General features: G+C 35.5%; 1 protein-coding gene across 1 annotated transcript in view; it reads left to right on the top strand.

The window, feature by feature from the left end:
• TINAG (tubulointerstitial nephritis antigen) overlaps positions 1-25,548 on the top strand; it is a 48,429-nt gene extending 22,881 nt beyond the window's left edge. The window contains exons 7-11 of the mRNA XM_082756376.1: positions 363-543; positions 991-1,036; positions 5,807-5,912; positions 21,334-21,379; positions 22,405-25,548. Coding sequence (XP_082612502.1) covers positions 363-543; positions 991-1,036; positions 5,807-5,912; positions 21,334-21,379; positions 22,405-22,515 — 490 coding nt within the window. The 3' untranslated portion in view covers positions 22,516-25,548. The remainder of the gene's footprint in view (positions 1-362; positions 544-990; positions 1,037-5,806; positions 5,913-21,333; positions 21,380-22,404) is intronic.
• The last annotated feature ends 526 nt before the right edge of the window (positions 25,549-26,074 follow it).

The raw sequence follows: 26,074 nt of genomic DNA, 5'->3' as shown, positions 1-26,074 counted from the left end.
TGACAAATTGGTACTGTTGAAAACGTTGGTAATTTATTGATCTTATTCAGTGTGAGCCTTCATGCATTCTTAATGAGGTGAACGTGCTAGGTGACAAAGGGCAGTGCTGACACATTTTCAATCCTACCTCTATGTAGAGAAGGGCGGGGAGAGAACTACTGCAACTGAAACTTGATCATAAGCACCATACATACTAAATGAAGCAAACATCTTCCTGTTGAAACTGTCAGACGTATTCATATGTTTGAAGAATGATCTTTCTGTGAATTTACAGTAACAAAATAATTAAAAACTTGAAATAAAACAAGTTTTAAAATACTCTTTTTTTATTATTATTTTATATTATTTTTTAAACTGAACAGGGTTGTATCTTATGCTTGTTATCCATCATTTTGGAAGCATCACTTGGATCCACCAGGTGAAAATCACTGTTATGTGTCAAGTGAATATGGACAAAACTATACAAATGGGCCATGCCCCAATGACTTAGAAAAATCCAATCGGCTATACCGCTGTGGCTCTCACTACAGGGTCTCCTCAAAAGTAAGTTCATACTGTGCACTTATCCTGTCATTTATGTTTTCTCCTTTGGGAAAAAATATCTGGCATGTGGAAATATGTCTGTTTTACTTGAAGAGGTATAGAGTGAGTTTTCATTTTTATTGCCTTTGTCTTTTCAGAATTGGTTTAAATTTCCTACATTTTTTGTTTTATGTTATCTCTTCAAAGAGATGTTGCTTTGTGGTCCTATAGGAATTAGATAAGAAATTATGCAGCTGGAACTGTGTATTAGTGATTCTTAAACATGTTTCTGAAGGTCTTGCTCATTTGGTAAACCAAATATTCTGTAGCGGAAATACAAGTACAATGACGTTTTTATGTATCTTTATACATATGTATAAAATGATAAATTAGTATGTGTTTTTTAAGTAATTTAACAGAATGTATTTTCTTTCCTTGCTTTCTCTGCTGTTGCTTCCCTCCCCTCAGGAAACTGATATAATGGAAGAAATCATGGACAAAGGACCAGTGCAAGGTATGGTAAGTTTGAAAGATGTTTGTCAGCTGAATATGAGCCAGCAGTGTGCTCAGGTGGCCAAGAAGGCCAACGGCATCCTGGCTTGTATCAGGAACAGTGTGACCAGCAGGGCTAGGGAGGTGATCGTCCCCCTGTACTCGGCTCTGGTGAGGCCGCACCTCGAGTACTGTGTTCAGTTTTGGGCCCCTGCTACAAGAAGGACATCGAGGTGCTTGAGCGGGTGCAGAGAAGGGCGACGAAGCTGGTGAGGGGCCTGGAGAACAAGTCCTATGAGGAGCGGCTGAGGGAGCTGGGCTTGTTCAGCCTGGAGAAAAGGAGGCTCAGGGGCGACCTTATTGCTCTCTACAGGTACCTTAAAGGAGGCTGTAGAGAGGTGGGGGTTGGCCTGTTCTCCCACGTGCCTGGTGACAGGACGAGGGGGAATGGGCTTAAGTTGCGCCAGGAGAGTTTTAGGTTAGATGTTAGGAAGAACTTCTTTACCGAAAGGGTTGTTAGACATTGGAAGAGGCTGCCCAGGGAAGTGGTGGAGTCACCATCCCTGGAAGTCTTCAAAAGACGTTTAGATGTAGAGCTTAGGGATATGGTTTAGTGGGGACTGTTAGCGTTAGGTCAGAGGTTGGACTTGATGATCTTGAGGTCTCTTCCAACCTAGAAATTTTGTGATTCTGTGATTAATATTGTTATTGAAATAATCAGTGTACAATGATCTTCTATCAAAGTATCATAAGTTACATTCCACGGTGAATAAAAGAGCCATATGCCTCTTCATGTAACTTTTGGTGTGTAAGGAGCCCTTCTGCAATGAAGGACTCAGGTTCTAGTGAAATAAAGAGACTTCAGCAGGGAGTGAAGGGAGGGAGAAGAGTTAGTTGTTTAGCTTGATTGGTTGCAGCCATGGATGATGCTGCCATCATCTGGGAATTTGGAAAGGGCATTGTGCAAGATGTCCACCTCATGGATAGATGACCAGTGCAAAACCAGGGGACTTCTACATTTCTACTGACCTCAGATATATAATGAATTATCATAGCCTCCAATTCATTATTGAAATCTTCATTATTAAATATAATTAATTTCAGTGCATCATGGTGTTGAAGTTACTTCTTAAAGCTTGTTAAGTGGACAGCTGCAATCTGAAGCTCAGCCTTAACAAGATCAATAGTATTAGTCTATGTTCTGCCCAACTTTGTTTGCTAAAGGGAAATTTTCTTTCCTATGCTGCATTTGGTGAACACGGTATTTCCATTGATTTTAAGAACATGCAAAAAATGGGATCCTGAAGATACAATTTCAGATCACTCTCTAATATTGCATTCCTAATATATGTACACACAGTTTGCTAAATTAATCTGCCCATACTAAATATTCCACATAAAGTAATCTAGATTCAGCCATTTGATACGTTAAACCACTCAATAATTCATATGATTTTCATGTCAGTGATTTTTCAGAGAAAGTGTCTGTATGAGGTAAAGCTAATGTTGTACGTGGAAAATTAGATCTAAAGGAGAGTATATATCTGAGAGTGTCTATTGCTGAGTGAAAATGCTTTCCATATTTTCTTTTTGCTGTAATGAGAATCTTAACTGAGTCACAGTTATGATCGGGTAATTTGTCTTTTTTTTTTTTTTTTTTTTTTTTCCTCAAAGCATCCTGCAAGTGTTCCTCAGCTTCTGAAAATTATTTTCCATTTTTCCTTCACCTGTCATTCTTCAAGAACTTACAAAGTGCTTATGGCTAATCTTATCTAATGTAATAAGCAATATTTAATAGCTGGAAAATATTTGAGAATCTTTCAAGATAATGATGTAGAAAGTGATCTTTTTTGATGATGAATATACTTCAATTTTTGTGCATATTTAACATTAAGAATAATATGTATATTTTCAGCAATTATGAAACCATAGACATAGAAAGGTAATTAAAAACTTTCTAATGCATCTTTCATGTTTGAATGACAATTTATTTCATCAAACATAATTGTTTTATTTGATGATGTGATCCAGGAACCGAGTGATTAGCAGTTTCAGGTACAAATGATGAAAAAGTTTTAAAAAAATCAGTATTCAAATAAACACAGTGAAGATTATTAATTCTTTGAAAACTTTCAAATGGGCATTTAAATACTACCCACAACATTTTTAATGGAAATGCTCATATGTCAGCATATGTAATTTTTAATTACATATGCTGACATAGGATAACATTCTCTTCTGTCACATTGGTCAGTCTCAACCAAAAGAAAAGTGAAGACATTTTTGGTAATACATAAAGTTTTCAACCCCAACAAGTATTGAAAACTTGTAATTTCAGCTATTGTGATTTTGAAAATAAAGGAGTATCTGATTTGCTGCCACAATAAAAAGACCTGGAGAAAGCACTAAGCTACACTAATGTACAGTGTTCCCCCTTTTTTTTTGTCTTCTGGTAGCAACCAATTTTTTGGGTTTGTGTCTTCACATGTCTAAGACACATGGATTCTAATTTAAGAATTTTGTGCAGAGGTATCAATAGTAGAACAAATCTTATAATCTGCTGTATTTATGCATGGACCTGACAGCTCAGCGTGATAGGTAGTTCATGCATAAGCTACAGTAAGATATTAAAAATTGCTGCCTCTTCTGATTCATTAATAATTAATCCATTCATTTTGGAAAATGAAAAAGTGTCTTTGATGTGGGAAGGTACACTGCTGGTTGGTGTAGTGTGATCATCTCATCCCATCCAAGTCACAGTCCAGATCAGAACATTGTCACTGAGTAAATAAACATCTCAGTGCTTGATTTTGAGTTATCATCTCTGTCTATTCTGCACTTCATGTACCTAGTTCCTGATTAATTTGTAGGGTATGTATATATGTAGAGATAAGTATATATACCTACACACATATCTGCACACACACACACCATATCTGTAGATTTAATACATAATCAGACGAAATTCTTTCATGTAGACTAAATTATTCTGGAAACACTTCAGAAATTTCTATTTCATTTCAGTGAAATTAATTTAGGTACGATGTTTCTTCAAAGAGCCAAGAACATGCTTTTGATTTAGAGGTACTCTACAGAGTAAGTTGTTTCCTGAAATTGAACATATAGATCTTGATATAGTGGTACAGGAACATCCAGAGGAGTTAAACTCCTAGATCTATACACTAGTGAGCCTGGGGGCAGAGGGAAGGAGTAAACCATGATAGAAAACTCTAGTGGACTCCTGACCTTGCAACTAGAAAGCAAGAGTAAAGCTTGTGCTATTTTCCCCTTGGTCTTTTGCTGTCAGTATCTGTAAGCTCTGGTTCTGCAGACAGCTCTGGAACAAGCTGTAGCATTAAGTTAATTTAATTTATTTGTTTATTCTTACTTAACTGATATAATTCTCCCCAAGACTTGCCACTTAGCATCATGGTTTCTAATTCACTGTGTGTTGCTATCTGCATACATTTTGGATGTGAGTGGATTAACTAACAATGAATATTTTCAGCCAAGTTTCCTGGGTAGGTGGGTTTGTCATGTTTTGAGATGCTCTTTGCCTTCCCATCTTCTTTCCCCCTAGAATTTGTGAAAGTATTTTGTTTTCAGTCAATTTGATAGAGGCCAAGAGGTCATAAAGACAGTTCATTTCCTTCAAGTTTATTCAGGTAGGGGAAAATAATTTGAAAACATTGCAGATGAAAAAACTGCAGCATGAGCTTGACTTACTGTGTGATTCAGATCTATACCAGACACATATGTTACAAATGCTCCAACCACATTCAAATCATCAATGAAATTTATTTTTATTGAAATCCCAAGGCTCAAGACTTAAGAAATGGGGTTTCTTTAATTCTCATGTTCAAACCTGTGTGGCAGTCTGTGTGTTAAAATCATAAAGTAAATGTAGGCTGGAGTTAAGCTTGTATTTATGCTTCTGATTAGGTAATGTAAGTCTGGAAAATATTTTCTTGTCTCTGGATCTTGTAACCCACCAAGTAACAAAGCAAACGGTACTGTGGCAGAACAAACTAGAAAAGAAGCCAAAATAGTTTCCTTAAAAATCAAATAACTGATATTCCTCTGAAATAATGAATAGATATAAAATTCAAATTGTAATATTCATTCTCTTGCACAGAATTTCCAGTTCATCAGCTCTTTGGCCTTATGTTGTTATTGACACGCAGTTTTCTGCTCCACTTTTTTTACATTTTTTTTTCTACTGAAAGTCAGCATGAATATAGGTATAGAAAATCCATTTTTCCAAAAGGCAATTCCAGTGTACTTCATGAACTCTATATGAGGTTCAGAAAAAGCCATACAAATCAACACTGCCATATTTCACAGGATGTTGTATACATGGATAAACATCGACTGTTAAATACTTTTCTTGATTACACAGACGCTTGTCAGAACTGAGGATTTTATGCATGAACCTTGAGGAGATTTGTCTTATTGGACTGGATTCAAATGGAATTGACAAAATTTGTGTAAGGCTACAAGAGGAGATATTTCTTCTTACTGTATTGGAATAAGTCCATGATAGGGAGTTCCCATGACAGGGAAAGCCAAGTAATTTGACAAGAGACCTTTGAGAGACAGGTGCTGCAATATTTTTACTAATTTACTCATAGGAGGGAACTTCTGAGCAATTAGTAATTACTCTAATTACAAAGTACATTTATACAGTCCGACACACACACACGCAAAATCTCACTGATAAAATACAAGGAGCAAACTACAGTACAAGCAATATTTACTGACTGTGCTATTTTTCCTATTGTTTTTATTTTAGCTATAATGAAAGTGTATGAAGATTTTTTCCTTTACAAAGAAGGGATCTACAGACACTCCTACAAAGCAGGTTCCAAATGGAAAACACATTCAGTCAAACTACTTGGGTGAGTAAAACATATTATTTTACCATTTTCTCTGCTAGTCGTGAACTTAGTAAAACGTTATTTCCCAGTTTGGAATCCAATGGCTTCATTGTCAGAGGTGTAACACTGTTACCTTCCAATGTTGCTTCATTGTTGCTTCATTGAAGCTTATTGTTGCTTCATTTTTCAATATCTGAGAATTTTAGAAATTATTGGGAAAAGCTATAGACCTATGACTTTGTAATCCACTCCAACATTTACTCTAAGGCTTCAAATACAGTGGTTTATAGAACAAAATGTTTTGGTGAGTGCTCACATATCTTCCATGTATACAGCAAGTTAAAAACAAAATGGAAATGATTAAAATGAAGCATGTCACCAAGCAGAATGCAAAGTGAAAGATAAAAATTGTCAGTGGCCTCCTAAGTAACAAGCACAGGTGTGCTTACACAGTAGTCTGGGCTCTCTGTACCCATACAGAAATAAGCTGCTGTTGAGGTGCTGGTTATTTTATTTGGGATGCATAAGAAATATACACCTAGGTCTGAAACTGCTGAAGAAGAATATGAATCCACCAGATATAGAATAGAAGAATGTGATCCACCAGTGGATCTTCCCTCAAATGTTGAACAGTGCCACTATATTGAGATGACAAGTATCTAAAAATGTGCATGCACATGAATTACAGAAGACACCTCAGGCCTCTTTTCTCTGACATGGAGGGAATATACAAGGATGCACTTATTAAATCACTGAGTGAATAGTTACACAGACAAATGACTAGAGATAAGCCTCAAACAAATATTTTGTAGGTGATCTACAATATCAAAAAAATAATTATTCAGGCCCATGTTAGGAAGATTGCTGAGACTATCTTCAACATGTAGTTCAATAAAATAACTGCTTTTTCTACCTGTGATCTTAGTGAAGATACCTTTGCAAAGGACAAGGAAATGCTTATGGTTGTGGAAAATGCTGGCTAGGAATTATGAGTGTGCCTACCAGTGACACAGCAGCAGGGAAAAGCAGCAGGCTTACACAGGATCAGCCTTGAGCCTATACAGTTGCAAAAGGTATTGACTCAGACAAATAGAGGAAAAGCTCCTGAAGTGAATGTTATGAAGCAAGGAAAGTGAGAAAATGACATGGACTATGGAACAGAGGACTGCATTAGGAAAAGATGTTTAAAAATGAAAGTATATGTTGGTTTATGTATATGTATTTAATGTATATTTGAAAGATAAAGAAAAAGTAATAAAATTAAACTATAAAATTTACACTACAGTTTGAATACCTCAGATAAGCTGCTATGGAACTGTGGGTGCAGATTCTGGCAGTCCTATTCTTGGTGAAAATGTAGGGTGGTAACAACTTTTCCCTCAGAGGAACATATGCTGAGCAATTTACATAGGGGAGCGATTAGACAACACTGATGCAGGGGGAAAATGTGATGGCTGAGAAGGGAGAAAGAAGGCTGTTAATGTGCTGAAGTGGCTGTTGATTTAAATGGGAACTGATAGACTGTGCATGGGAAAGATAACCCTTAGGTAAGGAGCCATTTATGAGCAAAACAATGAAAGCCTTGACTTAGACCAGCAGCTGCCTAGAGATGACCACGTTGACTGGTCGGTGCAAAACACTGAGTAGGAGGAAAGGCAAGTGGTCTAATATGCCAAAGGACACAAGCAAGAAAGTGAAGGAAAAAGAAGAAAAGTGAAGGCAAAGAAACCTCAGGCTGTTAGGAGGATTTACTTACTTATTTTCACTGAAAATTGCTGAAGTATCCAATGGATCCAACAATATAAAGAATTACCCATCCTTTCGTTTGCTAACATACAAGGGTTCTGACTGTTGAGATTATACAACATAAATATTTGCAGAAGTGTTTAACTGTAAAATTGGATCCAGGTTTGACAAGTTGGAGGCTGTTAGATCCCAAGACCAGGTGTGCTTAAATTTCTAGCAATGATAAATTCAGTGATAAAATGTGACTCTGCACTGTGAAGTATAAAGCAGTTTTGAAAAGACTTACATGTCTTCAGGATAAAACTGTCATTTTTTCATATCATTGAATAGTTTGAACTAATTTGAATGTAAAATATATGGCCCAGATATAAGATCTTTGCCATCCATTGCTTGTTTTTATGTTTTGTTTTGTTTTGTTGTTGATTTTTTTTTTTCAAAGGACAATGTAAAATCCTTAGCCTAAATAAAAACTCATGAGAATCTCATTAAAGTTGGACATGAAACAAAAATATTGATGATGGTTTTTATTCTGCTTCAGAGAAATAGTTTCTAGAGAGAGAAAAGGGGGTAGAGATGATGACGTATTGTAAAAAAATGTAGTTTTGTACAGGCTGATATTTATTGTAATCTGATTTTTCAGATTTATTTTTCATTTATTACTCCTTTTGTACAAGAGAGTCAATATTTGTAAAAGGCAGCTATAATAATGATTGACCATATTGAACTGATATTTGCAATATCTAAGAAACATTTTTGAAAATGCCATAAGCTGCTCATGCATTCAACTACATCAACTACAAGGTGATGGAGATAAAATGGAAATAAATTTTAGTGAAGCTTTCCAGAGCTATTTTTAACAAAAACAGATTTGCACATATAAACTGTCTAACTGATCACTGAATCATATAAATTGTGAATTCATTGACTGAATTTCATTGTTGTGCAGTTTGAAATTGTTAGCTATTTTATATCATTTTAAGGCTTCTGTTTCATAAAACCAGCTCTGATAGAACAATGAATCTTTCTCTAGTGAGGCAGTGTGTAACCTCAGGCTCAAGGGGAGAATGGGAAAACAACTGCATGGAAGCATAAGAGCAAAACATGGAACATCCAGGTGGAGGTAGCAGACAGTTTGGGTTAGAACATGGTCTCAGTGGACAGTAAAACAGGGCTTTCAGCAGTCAGGAGGCAGGACTGGCCTGCTGACATTTTGAGAGAGTAGTTTCTAAGTCTTGTCTGCAGAGGCAGGGAGGTAAGCAGAAAAAGTGAATAATGGAGACTGGGATTCATAAAAGCTAAGTTTTGATGTGTAAAATTTAGATGCCACATCTCTGCTAGGCAGTCATGGTTCTCTTTATCACCCATGGCTGTTGATCTGCTCTTTCCTACTTATCTGTCTTTAAGTGAATCAAATTGCTTTGTTGGATCCCATTTCTTTTTGCTGATTATAAAAGAACCCCTGAGGATAATGTCAGACTTGCAGAGCTAACATTAAAATGTCTAGGCTAGACTAGATGAATCCCACTTGCACAGGTATTATAAAGTAGCTTAAACAACAAATTAACTGACTGGGGCATTATATTTATAGAAAGATAGTATCTACAAGATGTCTTGCATATATATGTTTGTATATATGTACACAAACACACGGATTTATGTGTATATACACATATATTTACAACTCAAATACACCATAATGAGAATGAGCTAAAGCTAAACGAGCACAAAAAAAAAAAAAAAAAAAAAAAAAAGACTAAAAAAAGATTTGAAACTGTACACTTTATCCCAAGTATCATAAAAACAGACTAAATTCCTATGAAAGAGGAACTTGGTTGCTGATTTACCTACCAGATTTAGACTTCGAGTTGCCAAACATGTCAAGTCTATTCTATAGCAGATTCTTTATAAAACTGATCCACCTTTTCTTCCACCTTATTTTTTTTCTAGTTTTCTACTCCTCTGGCTTTCTTAATTCCATTCAGGAAAAGATGACAGAAGAGAAAAGGAATGTTTATAGGGATAAAAAAGAGTGAGAGTGAGGATATGGTGGATAGGGCGTAAAGATGTCAAAGCCTATAACTATAGAGGAAGTATGTTGGTTTAAGTAGCTACGCCTCTAGATCAAATATATATATATTTTAAAAGATAGGCATAACATAGTAAAGAATCTATCACTAATTTTTGAAACCTGCTCAGACAAATTCTCCCTCAGCCTTATTCCTCTGCATCATTTCAGCATCAGAGCCAGGCATCTGATCTGTCCGCACAAAGAACTGCATCTGCTGCTCCCCTGACATGGAAAAATTCAGAAAGGCCTTAAAAAAGGCCAAATCTTTGGCTACAATCAAATCTATGAACTGTCACCTTAAAGACTGGAGCAAGAATAATTTTATTAAAAGCCTTAGATACTGATTCATGAAAAAGATAGATTTTCAGATATGTAGAAGATACTCAGAATGACAAAGGACTTTCATAAGAGGACACCAAGAGATGTACATTAATAGGAAACAAATTTCCCTTCTATTTTTCTCAGTGATTCACTGTAAGCTTTAAATTCAATAATGCACCAGACTAAATGGCATTGGAACAACTACGCCCTGAAAAAGTATGGGCTGAATTCATTGCTTCTTTACAGAAAGAGGCACACTAATTGAGATAAAATTGACACGTGAGGCAAAAACCTCTGTTTTAGCATTGAGGGGCTAGTCAGACAGAGCAACAGCACTTTAACATTTAATACACAATTAAATGACTCATCTGTGTGAAGTCCAAAGGCTTAAAAAAGATGCCCATGACTGCTGTTATTGACACTCCAATTTTTGGCTTTACAGACATTGTGATATGAGAAATAAGTTCATTTTCTTTAATTTAATTCTCTTATTTTAGACAATCAATATCAGATACTACAGTTTAAAAAACTGAACAGCAACACACAAAAATATTTTACAGCAAAGATAAATACATTACAAGATCACAGGGAAAAGACACAATGTTTGGCAATTCATGCTGTTAAATCCATGAGACTGTTTCCTATATAATTTGTTATGACAGATTTGTGGGAATTATTTAACTACTGACTTACTCATCTCTCATGCTAAAATGTCCAGGCAAAACCATAGGTTCAAATTCCAGTAGCCATTTTCTGAAAAATTTTGTCTGGCAGAGAACACTAGTCAGAGAACTCTAACCTTAAAAATCAAAGATTAAGAACAAAATTGTTCTCTAATTCAGTAGATTAAAATCCTAGTCTTTAAGAAGGTACTGTGTTTTTGTGTACCTGCAGGTATACAAGAATAGGACATGACCTACCATAGTTATGAGTTTTTTTTCTTCGGCCTGTTATTATCATGACAGTTATACGACCAGGTCCAGGGAAGAAGTGAGATAAAAAGTTTCAGAATGCAAGTGCTTGTGGCCTGCTCTGTTTTTATCTGTTAAAGAAGGTACTCTGACCCTCATATGAAAGCAGAACTTTTTCTATTAATATAAACCAAGTCAAGATGAGAGGACTGAGTAATCTTTGCATCGTCTTCCTCAGTATATGTAGTCTGTGGGAAGACAGTCATTGTGCAAGGATTTTTTTTTATTATTATTATTTTTTGCCAGTGTGGTGACATTAAAATAACATTGCCTACATGGAAAACAGTATTAGGTGGACAAATGAGCCCATTTTATTAGCATTGGCTGGGGTCAGCACTTAGGAGAGAAGTGTCTTCAGGAGTTATCCCTCTCTCTTGATTGCAGAGTGGTTTTTCCCTAATTCGAAGTCTCAGTTAACATAAATTGAATGGGATGAATTTGGACTACACCAAGTCATATTTGATCACCAGCTACTTTGGGGGGATGGAAAGAGTCAGAAATATCTCATTAAGCTTATAACAATATAAATCATGTGATTTATATTGTATTGGAAGTTATAAAAGGTTTTCTAGTTTACCATTTGACCTGAAGATCTCTGAATGTAGAAATGACAATATTCAAAATAAAAAAAAAGAAAAAGAAAAAGAGGAGAATTAAGAAAAAGTAACAATATGAGTCTTCACTTATATTGTTTGTAACTTTAAAAACAGAATACATGCAATGTTTCCTTCATACTTCTTTTGAGTATGCTGTTTTTAAAGACTTACGTCTGTGCTTCATCTTATTCAAAGAAATGTGACATGATCTTCAGTGTGCACACACTCTTAAGAAAGCCACAGAGAAACCATGTCAAAAAGTGAAAAAAGCAAACAGCAACAGAGATAAATCTTGACATTATTCCTGCAAACTTTGTCACTGACTTCAGTGAATCCAGAATTCAACCTACAAACTGTATAACTTGGAAACTGCAACTGTGAATTAAAGCTAGTAGAAAAAGAACTACAGAGTGATATAAAATAACATTTTACTGTTTGTGTATTTTTGATCATAAGTTGGGGACTCTAAGTATGTAAGAAGAATCTGTTCTAGATACAAGTTGTTGGATGGGAGAAATTATAAAGATGATGCAGAATGCTGATTCCTAGAGCATCTGTGTTCAGTAAACAGTTTAACTCCTAGGTTAATGCAAAACATTGACCTCCAAATCCACTGCATGAATCTTGAGTTTGAGGTTTTAGCTCACATTTGTCTCATTTTCCTTCACTCTTATGGCCTTATTTCTTTTTTAGTTGATAACTTCACTCTTAAGGAGTCAGTTAGTATACATGTATGTTTCAGAATGCTCTCCAGATTGCTTTGCTCCATTTTCCTGTTAACAGCATTTTACTTACCAAGCTTAATTTAAGCACACTAGGATGTAGTCTCTGTTCTCCTACAAAACTGACTACACCTCCATTTTAAAGCAAATGATGATAGCTCTTCTTGTTTTGTTAGGTTATACTTCTAGTTTTGTACTGTATTCAATATTTAACTATGAGCTGCTTCATTTTCCCTGAAACTTGCTTTATTCCTCCTGAGTTTCATGAAGTCCATCTACATTGTGTTAATTCAGACTCTTGAAAAAGAAACTAAAGAATATTTAAACAAAACCAATTTCCATGCTTTGAAAAACTCTCCATATTCTAGTTTTTTTTTTTTTTTTTTTTTTTTTTTTTCTTTTTAACTTCACACGTTGTGCATTCAGAGCCTACTTCTACTGTATTAATATCAAGGGAAAATTACTACTGAAGAGGAAGACCTCAGAATTGGACAAAAAAAAAAAAAAAAAAAGACCCATTTATGGAAGAATGCACGTGCATATGCTTTTATCTAAAGGAGTACAAGAATTGTGTTTTCAAAGCAAGCTGGAATTGATTTCCCTTGAGAAGTATTTTGCTTATGTTTTTTTTCTCCCAAAGGGGACTGAATACAGGTTGGTGAAATTATTTCTTTTTATTCAAGGTTATTTTCAGTTGAAGATCATGAACGTTTTGTTTGGCAAAACTAAGTACTACATTTCTAACAGAATAGATTTGTCACAGAAAATAAAACTCCATTTTTATGCAATTTTCTATAACTAATAAGCAGCCCTTCTCCTTAATGATTCCTTCAAATCATTTCTTGTTCTTCTTAATAAAAATGGAAATTCTGTAGAGGGTAATGTTGAAAGCTTTTCCAAAAAATACCAAAGGTTGGGACATCAGTGGTCTAAAGCTTTGTTAAAAATAAGCCTAATAGATTCCTTGTCTCTGTGAGTAATGAGGTCCAGCATTTGTTTGCATTTGAAATGTCATTCATTTAAAGTAAATATCAAGATGGAATAATCACAAAAGCAAGAGACAAAAAAGTGCCGTTAGATTATTTTGGTCATTTTCCAGAAAGTGTAATATTGTTCTCTATAGGATGTTGTCCAAGAATCTGTCAAGTCACTTTTAAAAGTCTTCGTCATTTCCCCTTGGGAACAATTCCCCTGGGATTTAAATTACTTCATTATCTGCAGATTTTTCCTTGGTGTTTTATTTCCTTGATTTCTTCCCACTCTTCTATCCATAAACTAATATATGACATTGAATTCTCTCTTTCTCCTTGATTTTGAACCCTTTGCACGTCTAGGCTGTTAAATAGTGAATATATATTTTTATTTATTCTTTTATCAGTTCCTCAAATAGAATCATAGAAACATAGAATATCTTGAGTTCGAAGGGACCCACAAGCATCATCAACTCCAAATCCTGTCTCCACACAAAGGAACACCAAAAAATCTGACCATTTGACTGAGAGCATTGTCCAAACACTCCTTGAACTCTGACAGTCCCAGTGCCCTGCCCACTTCCCTAGGAAGCCTGTCCCAGTGCCTGACCATTGTCAGTGAAGAACCTTTTCCTAACACCCAGCCTTACCCTCCCCTGTACCAGCTCCATGCCGTTACCTCAGGTCCTGTCGCTGTCCCCAGAGAGCAGAGCTCAGTGCCTGCCCCTCTGCTCCCCTTGTGAGCCGCAGGCCGCCATGAGGCCTTCCCTCAGCCTGCTCTGGTCAGGGCTGAACAAACCAAGGGACAAAAGCTGCTACCCATACAGCCCTCTCACTTCACCATCTTTGTTGCCATCCTTTGGACACTCTCTTTAATAATTTTAAGTCCTTCATATACTGTGGTGCCCGAAACTGCATGCAGTGCTAAGGTTGAGGCTGAACTAGTGTGGAGTAGTGGGGATACCTGTTAACTCTTATTTATTCCCAGCAGTGTCTTCTCAGATTTAGTGTAGTGCTCTAGTCATACACTGTAAAATTCTTCACTGAAAACATGAATGATCTTGCTTACATTTAATCCCAGCTTCTTACATTTTCTTTCTAATGTTATTAACATACGTAAAGCAGACTCATGTCTAATTTGCTGCTCACTATCATTAGCATTTTCCCACCAGCTTCCAAGGCCTTGGCTTCCCTGGAGATACTGGAAAACTCTGATTATTCAGCTAGGTCAGAATGTCATTAGCAAGGAACATGTAGTTTGGATAGGTGTACTTTAGGAAAAATTGGTAGTGAATATATTGGCAGATCTACAGGATCTCAGGAATAAGCTGTCAGAAAAAAGAACTGTAGAGAGAGAAGATATAGTACTGTCTGTATTAGACAAATTATATCAGCTAAGAACTCTGACAAATGTCTTTTTTTTTTTTTTTGAAGTAATGACAATCATTCATTAATTCCTATTGATTTTAACTTCTAGTCAAATATCAATATCCCTCAGACTCATGAACAGATTACTGTCTTTTTCTTTCTATAAAGATTATTTTCTGAAAGCAGATAATAGCAACAGGATTTACTCTTGTACTGAATAATTTTCAAATACAATGCCCAGCATAAAGGGATTCTCTTCCATGATTAAGACTGCAACGCACAGATGTTATACAGTAAAAATTAAATAGTGTAATTTTCCCTCCCAATCTGTTGTTGATCCCTCAACCAGCTCTTGTTCTGAGCTGTAAAGGAACATAAAATGCAATTCAAATTAGTTTAACAACCTTTTTAGCACAATAAATTCCTGGTATAATTTTGTTCAACCAAACTGTATCATCTTTGATTTTGTGCTGTGTTGTGAGAAACTGATAAAATATTTTATGCCTTGTTATTTATTATAATAACTTTACCCCCTCTCTAAATTCTTTGATTTTATCCCTGGTGATTTAAGAGCTACAGAATCCAAGTCCTTCAGAGTGTAGTGTCTTAATTCTCATAATTTATTCTGAAATTATGCACTACAGCTGTGTATATTTGGAAGCTGATACAGTCAATTTCTCCAACAAGTGTATGAAGATCTTTATTTAAAAAAGCAAATCAGCTTTGATGACTTTTGGAATTCCAGGGTGAAATCTGACTGTAGAGTTAAAAAAATTAATTTTTCACAAGACTAAGAATGACTATTATTTTCTGTAGTTGCTTACAATTCCTGTAAAATAACACTCTACTTCCCTTTTTTTTTTTTTTTTTTTTTTTTTTTAGTACACGATTTATAATTCTTTACAATTTCATATTTAATTTATTGTTTGCAGTCTTTTATACCTGCACCCTGACAGTCTTCTGTAGGCATTTTTTTTTCTTCATAACTGCTGTTTTTGTTTGTTGTTGTTCTTTTAGATGATATTTGATTCATATGAAGATTTTAAATTATTACTACTTTTATTTAAATATCACAGCACATTAGTAGCCTTGCTGATTCCTATTCCAATGCTATATTCAGCATATATTTCCAAGTAATTTCCAGTCTTCTCCTTCACTCTACTCACACTTCACTAGGCACTTATGTCAGGACTCAGTTTAATATTCAGTTGCCTAGTTGTATGGTTCAGCAGATAAGTGTAGGGTGCTACATATCCAAATTTTCATCTCAGAGGTGGTGAGCTAGACAACATAAGCAATGGAGTCTGCAACTCAGTGACATCTGCTTGAGAATCCATCTGTTCCCTTTCCCCCGGGCAGTTAGTGCTACCAGAAGTGGGAAGTTCCCACCTGGCTTTGTCTCCAAAAAGACACGGTTCTCTCATAGGTCCTGTGTTATGTCTGACAGAAACATGTAGATATTTCAGGCACCCTAAGGCATCTCAACACCTGGCCCTAGACACCTGCATTTAGTCAAGTGATTGGATCCCAATGTTTGCTCCTGTGGGACACATACAATTTCATTTCTTATCTTGAGATATATCTCACAGTGTTCCTGTCAGGAAAAAGACAAATTACATTTCCAGTTCTGACATTAACATTTACACTAAAGATAATAACATCGATGTACTGCTTAAGTCTCAGAAAACCCCAGTGCAACTCTAGTACAAAATACCTTTTACATTGTAAAGGAACTTTTATCTATTCTATTTTTTCTCAGTATACCCATAAAAGGATTTGCATTTTTTAATAATATAATTGTACTGCTAGTGCCTTTCCAAGCTATATAGATTTTTCACTTTTCTGGGATAGAAGTGAGATGTTTGACTGAGATTCACTTTTAGAACCCATTGGTTTACTTGTCTCCTTCAGCATAATACTTAGCATAATTTTACTTAATAATAAGTATTATTACATGTATAAGAAATAATAATTATTTACTTAATAATAATGCAATTATTACTATGTATTATTATTATGTAATTGTTATTATATTATATTTTTTCTAGATGCTCTTTATTTTATTTTATTTTGTTTTACATTTTGATTTCAAAGATTTTGTGGGACCACTGAACATGTTCTCTGAGCTAGTACTCTCCAGTGAAAATGATTGGGAATGTTATAATTTTTCATTACTGCTATCAATAAAATAACAGGTCATTTTTTAAGCTTAGTATATATTCCATGATGACTTCTTAGTCTATTAGTAGGTAGATCTTTGCAACTAATGTCTGTTTTAAAATGTAAATGAGATAAAGAAATCAAATCTCAAGGATAACCCAGATTCAGTAAAATATATTTACAGACTCCTGTTGTATTATGAAAACATATATGATGTGAACACCATTGAAATAAGACTGATTTCTGAATTTTGGAATAACACACTGTCCAGTTCCTATTAAACCTACTGGATGGCAAAGAGTTTTAAAATGTTCACATTTCCCCTGACTTTTTTTTTTTAGGTTACTGAGTATTTACTGATCATTTTAACAAATTTGTCTCAGTCTTCATACTTCAAGTAGCAGCACTTACAGCAGCAAGTAAAACAGCAGCTAAAATTCAAGCTGACTTTATTATCATTCGTTTCTATTATATATTTCTTTTTGACTCAGAAAATTCACCCTCAGATGCCTGACTTAGCAGCAGAAAGGATATTTAGGGATTTTTATTTTTTTTCCGTGGGGAATCTGAACTTAAATTAAGCTTTAAGTGGAAGCTGTGCCTGGGTACTGTAACATGTGTTATAGGTATAACCAAGGGAGACAATGTGGAATTAATTCATTTCATCAGTAAAACTGAAATCATGAAAGCTACTGAAGTACAACTTTATAGGCAGGAAAAGGAAGAAAAAAAAAAATTAAATATTTCTGCTGAGAAGTCTCATTTGGAAAATTAAGAAATCTATTTTAGAAAGTACTTTCTCCTTTTCTAAAGGTACTACTGCAGAAACACTTTTCACTTAGGAGTTTTTTGGAAAAATTGCTTCCAATATTCTTTTGGGAATATTGCTTTAGAATCTATATTAGGATGAACAAGCCCAGAAGTCTCCAGAAATGCTCTTAGCTGGAGCTGACATTCATTCCCAGAGGCAAGATGTCAAATCAAACTGGCAGGGGGCCTAAACCACTGTATCATTGAACAATATATATCTGCTTGTTTCACAAAACAACAGCTGTTTTCATTACAGCTGATTGCTTTTCAGACAGAGAGAAGCACTATAGCCTGGGAGAAACGAGAACTAATGAATCTCAGCCAGCCTATAGAACAAGCCTGAACCAACCATGCCAAGTTTTAGGAAAGACTTTGGCAAATGGGCCTGGGAATTCATGCCACATTTGCTGCCAGTAAAGGTCAGCATCTATGGAAATGTCAGTCTGTTCCACCTTTCCTGCTAAAATCCTGCTCCTGATTCACCCAATAACCTCAAGACTGGCTTTGACCAGTAAACAATGAACCAACTTTATTAGCTGCTCTTTAGACTACAGCCATTAAAAAACTGGCAAAATCCCTTGCCTCATCAAAATCTATAATCTATTACTTAGTTATACAACTGTTACATAAAATCTATATGTTGAATACAAAATAAGTTAATAATTCGTGGAACCATGGATTAGTAGGGATGGCACAGATCAAGTTGCTTAGATCATTAAGTAGTTTATGCTGGAAAGGATCTCTGAAGGTCATCTAGTTCAATCCCACAACTCAGAGAGCCAGCTTCAAGCTAAGTTCAGGTTTCTGGGGCTTCCAAGGGTGCTTTTTGGGTATATATGAGGGCAGATGTTGCACAACCTCTCACATTGAATAACACATTACTAGTGTTTCATGTTGTAAAATACTTTTGCTTCTTTATGTCCGATTGCAACTTCCAGATTGCAACTTCCTATTGCAACTTGCAGAAAAATGTGACTGTAACCTTCTGTCTATTGGCTGTCTTAATTCTATGATTAGAATAGATCTCCACTAAACCACCTCTCCTGAGCCAGCTCCCACAGCTACCCTTGTACGTCAGGTGCTACAGACCCAAACATGTCAGTGGATTCCTTCTGGTTTTGTTCCAGCCAGTATTTTATATGTGGTTGAGCCCAAGAATGGACACAGTGCTCCAAGTACAGAATGGCAGGTCATGACTAAAGAATAGTTGTTTTCTGCCGACTACACTCTTGTATACTTTAATGTAATATATTTTAGTTTAGAATATTTGAATTAATGACCTTGGATGGGTTACTGAGTAAGCAGCTCTTCTTTCTAAACTCTAGGATAAAATGCATATATCAAGTCTTTCTGTTTGTATATGACTAGAATGGAACAAAACCTGGGAAATTAAATTCATGGCTATATTATAGTCAAAGATTAACAAAAGGATTCTCTTCCATTTTGTTCTCCAAGCTTTCTTCAATTTAGAAACATTTCTGAGAATTTTTTTAGAAAATATCAAGCGTTAGAAAACAGTTTAATGGTAGAAATGTGAGTCTGCAAGAACTGCTCATCATCCTGTTTAGACAAATAGGAGAGAGAATGTATAGTACTGAATTCAGGAATACAAGAATATAAATTTGATGTAATTTTCATCTATCCTTAACACTGATGTAAGTATTGGATTTTCATACTGCAGCTGATGTAATTTTTTAACAAAATGGCCACCAGACAAGAAGTAGATCTCAGCTTGATATGAAATGAGATAGCCTATGTATATCTATTTTTAAATTTATGATCATGACTAACTGTGTCTGAAATACATTTGGCAAAGAAACAACAATTAATAATCCCTAAACATTCACATGGTAGTGCAAAAAAAAATGCACAATGAGGCCTTTTTTAAAAGACAACAATTAGATTAAATGCTTATTATCACCAACATTGTTTTTATGATTTCTTGCATTGAGTGACCAGTAGCTACAATATTCTCTTGCATCTGTAATCTGAACTTCACCTCTATGCTAGTTGCAAAGCTTTTACTTCCAAAGTGGACATTTCTGTCTATCATTCTGCACTTCTTCTTCTCAGATAGTATTGAGCCCATGATTGACAGTGTCTGGAAAACAAGCAGCAGCACTGTGGTCCAGATAGGGATTTTACTTCTAACCTGCAGTCATACTACCCAATTGAATTTGTAGGACATTGAAACAGGAAATCATCACCAGGCAGAACTTGTGGCTAGATGAGGAGATAGATATACATTGCAGTACTCTGTTTCCTACACAGTCTTTGTTAAAAAGAGGAAAAATATGGTCCCAGAGCCTGCAGTGAGATGCCTAGTAATTGGAAAGGCTGGAAAGATCTATAATTTCTCAGTTTAGATGCAGCCATGGTACTACAGCAAAAAACTGTGAGCTTATTCTGCTCAGTGTGCCTTCATATCAAACTTATACTGAAAGATTTGGTACCTGGGGTTTTAAATATATATATATATATATTATTTTTTTTCTCCTTTGGATATTAATGCAGGTGTTCCACACAGATCATGGTTTACTGTTAATCAAGGATAATTTATTTCACTGCAGCTGTTTTTTTTACAAAGATGACTTGAAACTCCAGGTTTCCCCATCCACACTATAGGATTTCTCATTGTATTTTTCCTGCATGCCTTTCAAAGTGAATGGAGCACAGAAATACAGCCAAATCATGTGGCACTGGTGGGATACTGGTGCGATAAACATCCTGCCAATTTTGTACATTAATTTACACTGTAGCAAAATTGCAATAAATGCTCATATCTTTTCACATCTAGTTTTCTATCTGTCCCCCTTGGTAGGTACCCAGCATTGTGGTCCATGAACTGTAAGTAGACAAGTATTCACTATATAAATGAAAAACAAGACAGGGCTCTTGCAATCAGTAGACATACAAACATACCCATCTACCTAAGGCATGCAGTGCAGCATCACCCAAACTACATCAGGCTACACCCATATGATGGCCCTGGACCTTCTGCTGCAGTGTATATACACACAAAACAAGGTTAAACAACTCATAGTACTGAGCAATTCAGCTACAACTACACAATTATGAAAGGCTTATTACTCAGAGGAGGGGACAAGATTCTGCATGGCTTCATGGATATTGCCGCAACACTTAGCGTGTCCTGAAAGATGTCAAAGAAAACCTCAGGTTTACAGGTCATTCACCTTCGCTGTGCAGTAAATCTAATTAGGATGTCAGCAATTCAATTTTTGCTGAGAGCAGCTGGGAACACTTTTAGTCCCAGCTCACGAGTGATAGTCATAAAGGTGTTGGATGAAATCTTTAACAAAAATGTTCCTAGGGATCTTCAGCTGAATTGAAGAATTGTGTTCGCATTAATTTAAATACTCCTACACAATTCAGTTAGTTCAGATGGCGAGCTCTCCAGAGGAGGGATTCTGTCAGTGAAAACATGAGGTAGTTGCAATGAGAAACTAAAGATACACTTGTACTCAGAATTTTTTCTAGTCCCTGATGGCAATTTCACTTGTGGCTAGCAGGACAATTTTAATCATCATCAGACTTTGTTGTTTAAACACAGAGACCTCTATTAGCTGTTTTCTGTTCCTGGTATTAGGATAACTAACTAACATAAACATTACCCTTGTGTTTGATTGTTTGAAGTCACAAAATATGAACAAATGCATTAAAGGTCTCACTTGTATATCTCTTGTAACAGGTGGGGTTCATTGCCTGGCAAAAATGGACAGAAACAGAAATTCTGGGTAAGTGAATCCTTAGCACTCTGTTTTGAGTGAGAAGACAAAATTTCTACAGTGTGGATTATCAAAAAGCAACTTTTCTTTCATTCCTTCTCTCAGTATCTACTTTTCCCTTCACCTTCAAGTCTTCTGTATAATTCTTTTGCTTTTCAGGAAAACTTTTATCCTGCTGGCCCTTGAACTATAGCATCACTTGTCTCAATTTCAAAGCCTGTTTTATCTGATTTCCCTACACCTACATGTGTGGTTTTTCCCATACCATCTTTTCTTTCTCAAATCTTATTCAGGTTTCCCATGAAGACTTTCTTCATTTTGATTCCTGAAAATGAGAGTCAATAATATATATCAGCATTAATCATTAAGCCATTTTGAAAAGACAAGCTATCTGTTTGAACAGCATTGACAATGTTTTCCAGCTATGAGCAAAAAATTAATCATTGGCTTTCAATGATTTAGAGTAAGTCAGATTTTATCACTTTGGTTATGATTAATAGTTTATTCCTGTGTTGAGAAGGTAAATTGGAGTTTACTTAGCTGATGGCAGGGTTTATGGTAGTTGGTTTTACCGACATCTAGGGCAAAGCTCCTACTAACTTCATTAGAAACTAAATTTCTCAAAATGTCAACAGCTACCGGAATTAAACCTAATTTATTCAAAGTCAGCTTTTTCATATCTAGGTTCTCTCTTTAACATATTATTTGTAATTGGAATTTTGACCACTGTTGTTTAAATGACTGTTTCCTTCAGGCAATGGATGGATTATCTAATGATATCTGCTTCAATATATCAAACTGCCTAGTAGAAACAATAGTCCATTATTATTAACCGTGACTTTGGAACTAATATTTTTATCAATATAAATAATTAAAAATCGGGAAAAATGCATTCTGATTCTTGCTGAATCAGAGAAGCTGTTTCTTTAAAGAAAACTACCACAAAAGATTAATTTTACATTTTACACCTTGCATTCTTAAATACCACTTTATAATATGAAAAATACATATTTTTCCTCTTTCTTTTTCTTTAGATTGCTGCAAATTCCTGGGGAAAATCTTGGGGAGAAAATGGCTATTTTAGGATTCTACGTGGACAAAATGAGTGTGATATTGAGAAGCTGATTTTAACTACTTTAGGATAGCCATAGTCTTCTACTCTAAAGTATTATACCATATGCTGCTTTATGTATCTGTTATTTTCATTGTTGCATATAGAGTCTTTCTAGAGAAATAAAAATTTCTTCTCTGTAAATTATCTTTCTTTCTATTATGGGTTGTTAGGGCTTCCTGACTTGAACACACTGCAGCTATCATAACACTGTTACAATCCCACCTTGCACAAATACAAATAACAACTGTCTCCAAGACTACTGAAAACCTTGGTGTCTCATAGAGCAGGAAGTTCCCTCGCCTGTTATTTACATCTCACCACTATATTGTTATATTAATAATGGCTGATTCAATGGTGCTTGAAAAATGGGGCTACACTGTTAGTATTAATCTCTTTATGTTGCATACTGTGGTCACAAATCCTTTTAGAAATATGATGTGCTCTTCCACACAGAATTGCCTCAGATAGCTCATGGTCATGGTAGATTAAAACAAAGAAACAAAAGCAAATAAATATCACTAGAATTGTCATCCTGTTAGCGGACAAATGTTTCTTATCCTAGGCTACATTAATTGTATGTATGTATTATTTACTCTTCCTGGAAACTAATGTTTTACTAGTAGATTCCATAAAGTTGATGTATTTAGATTAATATAAAAATAGTTTGTGATGAAATAGTATATTCCTATTCCCACAACCACAGTTAAAGATGTACATTGTAATAGTTTAATTGAATGAAAAAGAAGAGGAAGAAAACGTAATTTTCCCTCAACAAAATCTAGTCAAGTTTCATTCCTGAGCTGCTTTCCAACCTGAGAACGTGCATGTGACTGGTTTCTTATCATTCCCCAAAACCTGTTTCTATTGCCCAACAGAGAGTGTCAGAAAAGACATTCTGTTGTTTGTCTGTCATCTCTGTAGTCTAGACACAGTTCCCAGTGTTGGCCAACAGGATGTCTACCAGTAGTTCCTAATGAGAGACCCAGGGGCCCTTTCATTCCTAATGCTCCCTTAGCTGTTTTTGTCTGAAGAAGCAGCCTAATGGAATGCATCCCCTCCCATCAGCATTGTTATAGTTCTTCATAGGCTTGAGGACCATTTGGCTTATTTATTTATTAAAATATAGATATTACCACTACGAGTATAAGAAGTGAGCTACTCTCTCTCCCTTTTAGTTTCAATTAATCCAAAGGCCAATTGCCAATTGGAATAATTGGTCATAAAATTATCTGCAAAAGAATCAATGTTGGCATGTTAAATATATGGGAGAAAAAGCTACCATGAAATTACAGTAAACGAATTTTCAGTGACACTTGCATTATCTTTAATAGACTATTCCTTCCTCATTCTTTCATTTCTAGAAAATGAAGAACTTGACTTCTAATATCATCAGCAAAGGAGTAATAGCTTTTCCTTCAAGAACAGTTCATATGCAAGAGATGTCCTTCCCACTAAAATAATGTTACTTAAACTAAACTCAGGCACTATTTATGTTGGATCATTACTGGAAGACCTATTATTAAAATGTATCATATTGCTGCAGATCAAACTCCTCTGTGGCCTCTAGTGTCATACAATGAATTTAGACACAAAAAACTTAATCAGTTGAAATTTATAGTAGAATATAACAAAAGCAGTTTTAAAAGAGCTAAGCACTCTGAGAGAAGTAACCTTTCTAGGTTTGGTGAACTAATCAAGTACTTCTAAGGAAAATGCTCTGAGCCATTTACAAGGCCACTTCCTACACACTTGATGCATATTGATTCTATAAGCTTCAAGATTTCAAAAGAGTAGGACTTAGCTCTAAAGTGAACTATATTACAAAAACACAGGCAGTCCTTTGCAGATTTTATTTTATTCAAGTCCAAGCTGTTTTGCACTCCTATAGCTCTTACAGTGACTGTTGCTCCTCTTGATTTGTTTGCAAGACCTGTCCAGGATCTGAGCAGTCATGTTAAGCATCTTCAGTGGTAAGAAAGCTCAGAATTAGTCTTCTAGATCTTTATCTGCTCAAATGGTCATATTATCTGCTCAAATGGTCATATGAACAAAACACTATAAGCAAGTGAAAAGAATCTCACCATGTCAAAGCAATTTAATTTTTAGCAGTGATATCATTTTACCCATCTTTTGTGGTTTACCTTTGGTACTCTGAGGAGTTTGTGTGTTCAGCACTTTCTTCATGCTTTCTCAGTATCACAAAGCTGTTTTCAGTTTGCTACAGTATCTGGAAGTTAACAGGCATCCAAAAGCTTATGTGGGAAAACCACCTTGCACTTTGAAAACTACATTGATGTTGCATCAGCTTCTCTGCTGTTGTTCAAAGTATGAGCAAAGGGTCTCCTGTCTGTACAGGTCTTCTCACCCACACTGATCAAGAGACGCTGGGGCCAGAGACTCTCATGAAAACTATCTGGAGACAGATTTTAAATGTCAGAAAGGCTTTGAGCTCTAGTTCACTGTCTGGTGGGAGTATGAAGAAACTTGCTCTTCATTAAGATGCCACCTTTCTCATTTCTCTCCTTTTTTTTTTTTTTACCTCTCTCTCACTAATGTTCTGCTGTGCTTGCAGTCTTGGACTAAAAGTCCTAGTTTGAAGCTTTTTTCTATATGAATAGAAAGAGACAATATGTGGTTCAGGTTAACTCAACAAAGAATGCATTGGCTTTAAATCACTAGCATTATTAATGCTTTGCAGGAATCACAGAAAAGGGTGATAGCAGGAAGGGAAGTCAATGCAGGAATAGCCTTTTGTGACATGGTGTTAAATTTCTTTTTCCATAAATACTGGAAGGTAACATTGTTATGGCAAGAAAAAAACTTCCCACTCAGACATCCAGATTATGCATTACAGAATTTCTTGTTAACAAAATGTTATATGAAGTTTTGATTTGCTGTCAGTCTGTGTAAATTTTAAAACTGAGTATAGAAGTAGCTAGAAAAGCATATGTCTTGGGACCTGGGACCTGACAGTATCCATAACTAATGTAAAGTTCCTTGTCTAAATTCCTGTATATTTAGAAAATGTTTCAAATAAAATTCTGAACAGAAATACCTGTAGGCTTCATGAGAGTTTGAATCTTTCCAGTTCTAACTAAGCAGAACAGGCGTCTTTTACGGTTTATATTAGTATTCCTTTTGGTCTTTCCAGCAATCAGATCCTAAATGTTACTGATAGTATCTAATAGTTGAACAAGGCTATTACCCTTTCAAATGGTTTTAAATGCAAATTTACTTAAAAATTAAAATGGCTAACAAGTCAACAAAGGAACCCTGCCATTCTTATGTTACTCTTACCCTTTTTTTTTTACCCTACTGTGATAGAAACATTGACCATATGATAAATGATAACAAATCACACCCTGAAGATTAGCTTACTGTGCTATGGAAGCACTATCAAGCCTGACTATATTCTGTGGGTTTGTATCCTTTTGTTTGCATGTGGGTGCCCTGTGTGTGTTCTGTGTCATTCTGTTCGCATATATGAGTGTCTGGCAAGCACTGAATTCATGAAGGCAATTGCTCTGTTGAGGAATCTGAGTCACACACAGGCACCTGAGTCTCAGGGAGCTACTTCTACATGTGGCTCC

The sequence above is a fragment of the Aythya marila genome, assembly GCF_965140915.1.
Source record: "Aythya marila genome assembly, chromosome: 3".
NCBI lineage: Eukaryota > Metazoa > Chordata > Aves > Anseriformes > Anatidae > Aythya > Aythya marila.
This window is presented reverse-complemented; position numbering and strand designations above follow the sequence as displayed.